This window comes from Gekko japonicus, unplaced genomic scaffold (genome assembly GCF_001447785.1).
Source record: "Gekko japonicus isolate JY-2015 unplaced genomic scaffold, Gekko_japonicus_V1.1 scaffold2774, whole genome shotgun sequence".
NCBI lineage: Eukaryota > Metazoa > Chordata > Lepidosauria > Squamata > Gekkonidae > Gekko > Gekko japonicus.
The window spans coordinates 161772-172616 of record NW_015173759.1 but is presented as its reverse complement, the minus strand read 5'-3'; the positions used below and the strand labels follow the sequence as shown (position 1 = coordinate 172616).

General features: G+C 48.0%; 1 protein-coding gene across 1 annotated transcript in view; it reads right to left on the bottom strand.

The window, feature by feature from the left end:
• Positions 1-10845, bottom strand: part of COL6A1 (collagen, type VI, alpha 1) — a 79257-nt gene that overhangs the window by 17054 nt on the left and 51358 nt on the right. Inside the window, exons 21-26 of the mRNA XM_015423507.1 lie at positions 7140-7202; positions 5500-5562; positions 4096-4146; positions 3965-4000; positions 2753-2815; positions 737-802 (exon numbers count right to left, since the gene is read on the bottom strand). Of these exons, the coding sequence (XP_015278993.1) occupies positions 737-802; positions 2753-2815; positions 3965-4000; positions 4096-4146; positions 5500-5562; positions 7140-7202 (342 nt within the window). The remainder of the gene's footprint in view (positions 1-736; positions 803-2752; positions 2816-3964; positions 4001-4095; positions 4147-5499; positions 5563-7139; positions 7203-10845) is intronic.

Genomic DNA, 10845 nt, shown 5'->3' with positions numbered 1-10845 from the left:
CGGGGGGGGGGGATCGCGGGGGAACAAAGTTCCCACGGGTGAGGTACGGGGGGGCGGGGCAAATGACGAAGCCCCGCCCCCTGCTTCCGACTGCCCCGCTTCCGGCCCTCATTCAGCCAGGAGGAGGCAGGAGAAGAGGGAGGGTAAGTTGCTTCCTCCCTGCCTCTCCCCACCCCTGCCTGCCTGGGGCCAGGGAGGGCCTTCGCGGGGCTTCCTTGCACTCCCGCCAGCCTTGCAGGTCCACCGCTGGGCCCCTCATAGGGCTCGGCAGTGGAGCTGCAAGGCCGGCGGTGGCGGCCGGGACTGTTGGGGGTGGGGTGTGTGGCCTTATGACACATTTTCGGTGACGTCAGGGGGTGTGGCCTTATGACACACTTCCGGTGATGTCAGGGGGTGTGGCATATGCTAATGAGTTATGCTAATGAGTTCCCCTAGCTCTTTTTCTACGAAATGACCCCTGCACAGAGTGTTGGACTGGATGGGCCTTTGGCCTGATCCAACACTGGCGTCTCTTATGTTCTTCAGCACTTAAGGGCATTGGCAATCATTCCGCTCTCAATTCTGGTCCGATTTTTGACCCTTCACGGCCCAAAATCTCTCTTGATAAAGACTACGAGATGCCCTGTTGTGATCGCCCATCCTACACTATCACGATGTTGCCTCTAAGGGTCTTAGACGTTCCTTTGTGCGATCCATAGCCTAAGGCAGAACGATGTTCTGAAACTCTGTTACTTACCGGAGGGCCCTCTGGACCTCTGTATCCCTTGGCTCCTTTCATGCCCTGGACAATACTTGTGCCATCCTGGAAGAAAAAGGGAGACTTTTTAAAGCCGCATTTGTAAGACCTTTTTGGTGTTAGAGAAGAAATCTGTCACAGAAGAGCAAATTTTTGTAGAGCTTCCAAGCTTCCTTTGCCCAAGTTTCTAGCTGCTCTTCAAAAGAATAGTCAAACCAGATAGAGTTGTAAGAATCACTTCTTATTGAAGGACTGTAAAAATATGTGTGTTTAATTTTCTATTTTTTATCTTTTACAGCAATTTACTTTATGGTCCTTATTGAATTTATACTTTGTACATATTCTTGATTGTGTGTATGTGAACATATGTATTAGCCATTTTGTCACATATATATGACCTCTGAGGAAGGCCTATTTGGCCGAAACGCGTAAGGTCAAGCTTTTAAGCCCTTGGTATTGTAATGTTTTATATATAATTGTTGTAAATGGGCCCCTGTATATGTTTTAAAATTTGTCATTAATAAATACATGTATCTTTTCCCACTTTTATTAGATAGGTTTTAATATTGGCCCTCTTCTTCACTAACCTTTGTTTGGTTCTGGATTCTATTGTAAGGTTCAGTTTTTTTCCCTTTTTGTTTCTGCTTAAATACATTTGAGTACATTCTCTTCCATGAAATGCTCTTGAAAGCCAGGGAGCAATGGCCTTTAGACTTCAAGTCTTTCCACCTGTCGTATTTCAGCTGTTTTCTGACTGTGGAATCCAGCATTAGTGAGTGAGGGGATCCCTTCAATGGACCTCCAAAGTGCGACGCACCGCACAAATCTCATGCTTCTTCACAGAGATGCGAAACATGAGATGTTTTGCCGTGTCAAAAAATGAGCCAGGAAATGGACACAGGAACTGGTCCTGAATCTTCCCCGGAACGTTCTCCTGAGGAAGCCCCATTCTCTCAACACGTACCCCTCACTTCCAAAGCCGCCATCTCTTATTTTTTTGGCATTTTGAAGGGGTGACGTTCAACGCCATCATCGGCACCTTGAACGTATTTCCAGCCGTGCTGTTATTGAAACAGTGACCACATTTCTCCACCCCTTCTTTTTATAGCGTAACATATGGAAAGAAAGCCGAGGTTTTGATTTTACTAGAGAATTGTGACTGTTTCTAACATATCAGCTGGCACGGTGGACATAAAATGCATGGAAACTCATGACGATTCCTACATTGGTACAATGGAGAACGAAGGTATGGGACCTGATTGTTTCAGATAAAGTTTCAATGCAATTGATTGCCAATGATAACCCTAAAATGGCTAATAACTTTATGGAAAAATGGTTTGTGTTGACCAGAGAGAAGTACTACTGGACATGTGATTGCACTGGAGACTTCATTTGAATTTTTTATTTCTTTTCTTTGCCCAGTGGTTAAACTTTGGAACAATTGTTTTCTGGTTTTTATTTCATATTTTGTATATGTATGATTGTATATATACATGTTCTATTTGTATTAGACCTCTGAGGAAGGCCTGTAAAGGCCGAAACGTGTTAGGTCTATTTCATTAGCCTTTGTATGTTTTTATATTTGTATATGAGGTATGAATGGGCCCTTATTTGTTATTTTAATTTGTGTTGAATAAATACATATATATTTTTGTATGTTTCATAATTAGATTTTTAGAGTTGTCCCTTTTCTATTCTTGAATAACCTTTTTTGGTTCTGAATTGTGTTTTTTGAATACATTACTGCTCGTCAACCCCGAACTTTTATGTTGCCTAAGAAATACAAGGACTTTGCTTTCTACTAGCTGTACGTTTTTGAGTTATGTTGTTATGCTGTTTCTGTTATATGTTCATGTGTTAAACTGTAAAATTAGATACTATTTGTGTTGGAAACTGTTTGCAAAATTTAATAAAGTTGTTAATTGTAAAAAAATAAATAAAAATGCATGGATTATGTTGCCTGAAGGAGATGGTTTGGCTTCTGGCAATTTACCATCAACCCCAGTATCCACTTACTTCCTCTCCAGGATCTCCAAACTCTCCGTCATCACCTTTTGGACCAGGAAAGCCTTTGGTACCCTGCAGAAGACAGAGATAACACCTTTGGGGAGGAACGCACACACTGATGGGAGTCCCATGAGAAGTTCAGTGGAGAGGGGGATCCTGCGGGCACAACCCACTCAGTTCCTGGTTGGATTGCCCAAGGCATGTGGAGAATGATCGCAGTCCCATGAGACGTTCAGTGGAGAGGGGGCTCCTGCGGGCACAACCCGCTCAGTTCCTGGTTGGAGAATGATTGCCAGGGGGCATCTGCATCAGTCCTGCGGCCAAGTTCACGTTGTCCACTGGGATCTGGCCCACTGCTCCCAAAAGCTACATTCAGTACAATCATGGGCTTCAGCGGCACTGAAAGTATTGTGGGGGCAATTCTGGGTGGAGACTGTGTGTCCACGCACAGTCTCTTGTGTAAGGTAAAAGGTTTCCCTCACTCAAAAGCCAGCCGGATCCGACTCTAGGGGCGTGGTGCTCATCTCCGTTTCCAAAGTCAGGCCACGAGGAGCAAAAAGCAGCCAGATAAGTTGCAGAGGCCCACCCCCCGTCTGCCTTCAGGTACAAGCTCTCCCTCCTCTGTGAGGGGAGATCTGTGCGTTCCCCCCCCCATAGCTAGCAATCCAAAACAGTCCAGTGGCACCTTTAAGACCAAGGTTTATTCAGGTACAAGCTCTCCTTCCTTTGTGAGGACAGATTTACACGCCCCCCCCCAATAGCTAGCAATCCAAAACAGTCCAGTGGAGCCTGAGTGGTGGGTGTTGCCTTCTGACACACTTCCGGTGATGTCAGGGGGTGTGGCACATGCAAATAAGTTATGCTAATGTTATGCTAATGAGCTCCTGCACCTCTTTTTCTACGAAATGACCCCTGGCACTGTCCAAAGACATTTCCGTGGTCATGTGACCAGCATGACTAGACACCGAGGCACACGGAATGCTGTTACCTTCCCACTGAAGCAGTACATATTTATCTACTTGCAATTTCTTGCTTTCAAACTGCTAGGTTGGCAGGAGCTGGGGCCAGAGACGGGAGCTCACTCCGTCACTCGGCACTCGGGTCTCGAACTGCTGAACTACCGACCTTCGGGTCTGCAGTTCAGCGTCTTAACCACTGAGCCACCGCAGCCTTGTGTACCACACTTGCGTACTCACTAGTAATTTAATGGACTGTACTTACGTTAACTCCAGGACTACCTCTGTTGCCTGGATATCCCTTGGGAGGAGAAGGGAGAGAGAACATTAACTCAGAGACGTGTAAATGGGAATGTGGTCTACATTTGGGGAGTTTCGAAATGGAATGCAACTCACTGGGAAGCCGGGGAATCCATCTGTGCCATTGCCTGGGGCACCGTCTTCTCCCTGGGAGGAACAGGAAAAGAAGTCACCCTCTTGCTAGCTATGCCACTGGCCCTTTTCAGCAGCTGGAATGCCCACGCCCAAAGGACTGCAGACCAATTACCAAGACAAATACAGGCAAAATCTTTTTTGATATCATAAATCAAAGTTATGGCAGTCTGGGGAAGTCGCTTTGCTGTACCTTCAAGTCAGTGCTAGCTTTGCTGAGGTAACGGATCAGAAATGGGAGGGGTGTCAGTGTGCCTCGGAAGGAGCAAGAAAGCGGCTGGCTTTGCCCCGACCCTGACCACGCTATGCTCGCCCAGGGCAAAGTCCTGCCTCCCTCAGCCAAAGGGGGGGGGGAAGAACATCAGAAGGAATTACATTCTCACTGAAGTGAATGCAGAAGCCTATATGACCCCTCTCTTTCTCTCCTGTTATGCCCACACCTCTCAACGGGCAACTGCAATTAATTCTGATCTCACCCAACGCATTTCATAAATGCCAGTACTTTCAACTAGAAGAAGAAGAAGAGAAGAGACTGGATTTATACCCCGCCCTTCACTACCCAAAGGTGTCTCAGAGCGGCTTACAAACTCCTTTCCCTTCCCCTCCCCACAACAGACACCCTGTGAGGTAAAAGAAGAAGAAGAGATTGGATTTATACCCCGCCCTTCACTCCCCAAAGGAGTCTCAGAGCGGCTTACAAACTCCTTTCCCTTCCCCTCCCCGCAACAGACACCCTGTGAGGTAGGTGGGGCTGAGAGAGCTCTTGACAGAAACTGCTCTTTTTCAAGAACAGCTCTTATCAGAACTATGGCTTGCCCAAGGTCATCCTGCCAGGTGCAAGTGAAGGAGTGGGGAATCAAACCCGGTTCTCCCAGATTAGAGTCCGCGCACTTAACCACTACACCAAACTGGCTCTCAAGCTTATGGCCACAGAATTAGTCCAAGTGGCTATGTGACCCCTCCCCCACAACCGTTCCTTGGGTGTAGGGACAACAGAAGCCACAATGTCTCCCTCTGGTGGAGCTGGAGCAAGACTATCCATGAGGCGCCCCACCCTCCAAACCTCCGGTATCGCTCTCCTCCCCCTCTGCCCCTCTCCTCTTCCCATCCCTGCCCCATGTAAGCTTCAGATCCAGTCCAGGGTTTGTCCTTTCTTCCTGTCTTCCTAGCCCACAGATTCCTCAGGACCTTGCTTTCACAGATACTTCCTCCCTCTTCCGTTACCCACCTTGTGTTATAACCAGGGTCTTCAGCACACACTTGCATTTCCCCTCTTCTTGCGTGCTGTTTCCCCGTTTTGATATATATATATTTTTTGGCTATCAAAATCTCCCCTCCTGGGTTCACTCCTCCACTTCCACCACTCACCCTTTCACCCATCAAGCCGGCATCTCCGGGTAGTCCAGGTGGCCCAAGGGGTCCTTTGGGGCCCTGCACGTCAAAACAGCGAACACATGCTTATTGCTAAAGGAATGAATGCAGGCAAAATGAGCCTGATGCCTTCCATTTCCTGGTAGATTTCTGCTCTTGCACCGATGAATGTGGAATGGGCTCATGAGATATTACTCTTGGGCTGCGGTCACACACACTAAACAATCCACTTTCAATCCACTTCCCAACTGGATTTTGCCAGTTCACACAGTAAAATCGAGTTGGAATGTGCATTGAAAGTAGAGTATTTAGTGTGTGTGACCACAGCCTTGGGTCATGTTTATTTGTCCTTTCTTGACTGGGGGGCAATTTTGCTGTGATGCCAGACTAGTCAATAAGCCTGCAGTAGTCTAGAAGAGCCCAGCATATTCGTAACCCACTTGGAAACTACGTTGGCCAGTGTTCCCTCTAAGCTGAGTTAGCGTGAGCTAGCTCACTGTTTTTTAGCTTCCGGCTCAGACATTTTTGTCTTAGCTCAGGAAGGATGGCCCCAGCGCAAACTAATTTATGCAGTAGGCAAATCGCTCACTCACAACTAATGCCAGTAGCAGAAATTCACAAAGTAGAATTTTTGCTCACAAGACTCCACAGCTTAGAGGGAGCATTGGTTGACACCCAGGGCAATCAACAATGACAGTCCATCATGATGTATTATACTACAGGCACAGTAACAATTGTTGGTGCTAGTGGTGCAATTTGCAGAACGGTCTGTTGCCGTAGCAAAGCTTCTCTTGGTGGTGGTGGGGGGTTGGGAGGAGGATAAAAAGAAGCCTTGCTTAAACTACCGTAGCAAAGCTTCTCTTGGTGGTGGTGGTGGGGAGGAGGATAAAAAGAAGCCTTGCTTAAACTAGGGAGGGAGACCTTCTTCCATGCTGACGGACTGGAAATACGCCTTGCTTAAACTAGGGAGGGAGACCTTCCATGCTGACGGACTGGAAATAGGAATGGATGATTCAAAGATGGCTCCCCTCAAGCTTGTTCCTACCCAAAGTGTTCAGTTCTTGCCCTCTCCCCAAACGTCCATCATTTCCCGGCCCCACAATGGATTCAAGGGAAATCCTCCTCATCCCCAGTTGTCCAGTTAGCAGCTGAGATGGAGTTTCCTCACTCAGGATGAGCCGCTTCCAAATGGCTCTCGCCTTTCCCATTTCCTCTTCCTGACAGCAGCCACGAGGCACTAGATGAACCATGAGGCCCGAAAGCCTTTCCCTTGGCTTCCTGATGACCCAGCTGTGGTTACTGCTGGTCCCCCCGCCGAATGTGTAATATTCCCTCCCCACCCCCGTCCTAATCTTGACAGGTAGTAGAGAGGTTGGGGCTTCCTCATTCGGGTCACGGAATTGTGAGCCAGTGTTTACAGATGCAGTACACAAGGACTGATTTTGGACATGCCCTCCCATGTATCCTCAGATGTAGGAGTTCACATCTGGAGAGCACATGTTGCACATCAGTGGACTTGCCCTGGAACGGCCCGAGATGTGAAGTGGTTGATCTTTCAAGCCCCCGAGGGAAGGGATATCCCTTTCCTGCCTGCCTCTTGCTAATTTAGGTACACATCGACATGAAAATGTACAAACCTCTGGTCCGGGAGTCCCTTCATCTCCTCTGTACCCCTTAGGTCCAGCTGGCCCAGCCTCACCCTAGAAGAATAAAAAATATCAATCAGGGACTATATTCCTCTCAACCTATGATCAGCTAACAGATATTATGGGAGCCCAATAAAGCCTGGCTCTCAGCCTCCCCAAGGGACACATTGATAAGTTCCCTGGGTGGGGGCAGGGTAGTCACATAGAGGTTTACAGACCTGCAGTTGACGACCTACCCTGTAGACGCATTTTTCAGAGGCTGTAGGAATCCATCTGATACACACTGTACATATATGTGTACGAAACAGGCAGGATTCCCCCCGAAGATCTCTCATTATTAGTACTGCCGGCAAATGAGCGTTTACAATTATTACCGCGGCCGTTTCCCAAAGATGTGCAGTTTAACAGTTTTCGGAGACTCGTTCCAAAATCAGGTATACGGTGGCTAAAGTAATGAGTTTCTTCCAGGCCCCGAATTGCTACAGAGGCCCAGAGCGCAGCCAAGCTTGGCTTGACTCAAGATAAACTGAGAGAATTTCTCCTCTGTGAAGTCTTTCCTTCCCACTCTCTTTCTCTGCTCCTCGGTCACTGTGCGGCAGATATCCGACACGCAAATGATGAAAACAGAGTTTAGCCCACTTGGATCACAGGCACGGCTGTTATCTTAAACTGCAATCTGATCTGCACTTTACCGTGAAGTAAGCTCCAGTTGTGCAAAATGAGTAAACAGGGAAAGGAGTGAGCTGTTGGGGCATTCAATGAAACCGATGGGCAGAAGATTCAGGACAAGCAGGGCTATTTTTGGGCAGGAACGCACAGGAACGGAGTTCCTTCTGGCTCCAGAGTTGGCCACGCCCAGCAGGAACTCATTAGCATAATAGGCCACACCTAACAGCAGAAACTCAATGCTATTGGCTACATTAGGGGTGTGTGGCCTAACATGCAAATGAGTTCGTGCTACAAAAAAGCCCTGGGTGTTGACAACAAACAAGGTAAACAGAATAAGAAGCAAAAGGTGGGTGTGGCTGGATGACCACACTTCTGGTAACATGGGGGTGTGGCCTAATATGCTAATGAGCTGTGTCATCAGGGGTGCTAATGAGTTCCTGCTGGGCTTTTTCTACAAAAAGAGCCCTGAACAAGACAAAAGAAAATACTTCTTTAGACAACAAGTGATTAAAATGTGACATTCACTGCCAGAGGGAGTCGTGACGGCCACGGGCACAGATGGTTTAAAATGGGGATTAAACAGATCCGTGGAGGACAAGTCTATCAGTGGCTACTAGCCGTGGTGTCTAAAGGGAACCACCACATTCTGAGGCGGTAAACCACCGGAGCCCAGTACCAGGAGGCAACATCAGGGGAAGGCCTCGGCCTTTATGCTCCGTTGTTGGCCCTCCGGAGCAACTGGTTGGCCGCTGTGTGAGACAGGATGCCAGACTGGATGGACCCCTAGTCTGATCCAGCGGGGCTCTTCTTTACATTCTTATGTAACTGTAGGCTGGCCTATGATTTGATATTGAACCATTCTGAAGACCAGCTCACAGGTGAGATGACTGACAAGGTCACCACTTCACGCAAGACAAGCCAAGACAAGCCAGCATAGCTTGATAACTCTTGATGATTGTAAAGATACTCTTGATGACTGTAAAGTTAACAGCACTTCATTTCACAGGACTTTTGGACTTTTCAAGAGTCGCAAGAGTTTCCCTCAATCACAAGAGCCGGTTGAGTTTCTCAGGCGTCCCTAACTTCATTTCAGCCACATCTTTTATCTTCCCTTACATTTATAGGTTTAATTCTTGCATCACACCCTATCTGAAGTACCAGGTCTCCCTTTTTTGCTTTCATAGAGAGGGAGTCCTTATGGCTAAAACTGATGTCCCCCATCCTGTCTAGAGTGAAACGTCTGTCGCTTCTTCTTCTTACGTCGTTTCGGAGGAGTTTTCTTCCTCTGTGTTTTGAGGAACCCTTGCTGCCTCGCTTCTGTTAAGCATCCCCAACACACACACACACACACACACACACAACAAAGAGACAGCTCCTGCTTCAGAGTGAGCTGTGGGATTATTCTAGGAAGGCTCTCATCCCCAAGATGGTGCGTGGGCCAGCGTTTGTTCCCACTGCTGTTTTTAATTTGGAACAGTGGCTCTGGCACCGAACATCTGTGTTTAATTTCAACTGATGTTGCTATAAAGTAGTGTTGCTTAACGACAGGCTGGATCTATCGAAAGCCCTTCGACAGAGAGAACAGAGTGCTCTCCTCTGGCTGGAGGAGGGGTACTTCCTGAGGCCAAAGAGTGGTACTTCCATCTCTAGCCTGAGGAGCTCAGCTGAGGTGACTTGGAGTGATGCAGGCCTGCAGACAGAGTGGGCCAGACAGGAAAGTGAAAAAATTTATTCCAGGAGGAGTGATAGTAAATGCAGATATGGCCACATGGATTCTGTCAGGAATCACGTGGGAGTGTGGCCTGCTTCTAAAAGCTCCAAGGTAATCAGGAATAGGGGTTTTTCATGAGGCCAAGAAGGAGAGCGTTCTGTCTCTGACCTGAGGCACTCAGTTAAGTGTTGTGTTGAAATTAAATGCAGATGTATAAGTTCCACGGCGGTGCTTCCCTGTTCCTTGGTAGTGTCTGAGGGGAATATAAAAACTTGATCTATGATGAGGAAGAACCATGTCTTATTTGACTGCCCTTTAATGGTGGAATCAAACACACTAAACATTCACTAAAAATACAAATGAGCTGCAATGAGCTTTCCTGTGGTGGTTTGGGAACTTCTTACACAAAGATCATTTGCAGTTTTGTCTGTGTGACAGAGATAGGAAGGCCCCAAGATGGAAGAGGAGAGAAGTAGGGTTCCCATTTGCCCGCTTATGGCGGGAGACCTCCAGGCAATTGGCTGACTGATGGGTGGAAACTGGGCCAAAAGGGGGAGGGGGGAGAAAATCCTGAGGAGACAAATTGAAAAGAAAAAACAAGGCCTCCATTACCTACCAGAAGTTCTGACCACAGAGTTCCTAGTGATTCCTAGAGTTACCCAGAAGTGACAAGGGTAGCTCTAGCAATCGCCAGAAACTGCTCGGCAGCCCTAAAGAGAAGATTGGTAGTAGACCACGGCAGACTTCTAGCCTGGTTGCTCTACTCTTTCCTGAGGAGGGTTGCCAGGTCTCTTTTGCCCATTGGCGGGGGGATGGGGGAGATGTTCCGGGAGTGGGAAGTGATGTTGCCCCCCATTTGCCCCGAAACAGTGACGTTCCACGCAATGTGCCTGCAACACCCAGAAGTAGTGTCGGCACATTAGAGGCAATGCTCTGGACTTTGAGCAAAACTCTATGGTAAAATCAGCATCAAACAATAGAGTTTTGCCCAAAATCTAGAGTGTCACCCCCGACGTTGCCAACGTCACTTCCGGGTGACACAGGCATGTTGTGTGCAGCGTCATTGCTTGGAGGGGGATTCCCAGCTGGCCGGCGGGCAGGATCCCATAAAATCAGGGGATCCCCCACCCCCACTGGGCAAACGGCAACCTTATTTCTGAGCCTTTATTCTGACTCTCCTTTGCCCATACAGGAGACACGGGATTATAAAAAGGCTGACGACATCTTACTGGTTCTCCAGGTGGTCCAAATGGTCCTTCACGGCCTTGGTCCCCCTGTGGTCCCAGATCCCCCTGAAAAACAAAGGCGGGGGGGGGG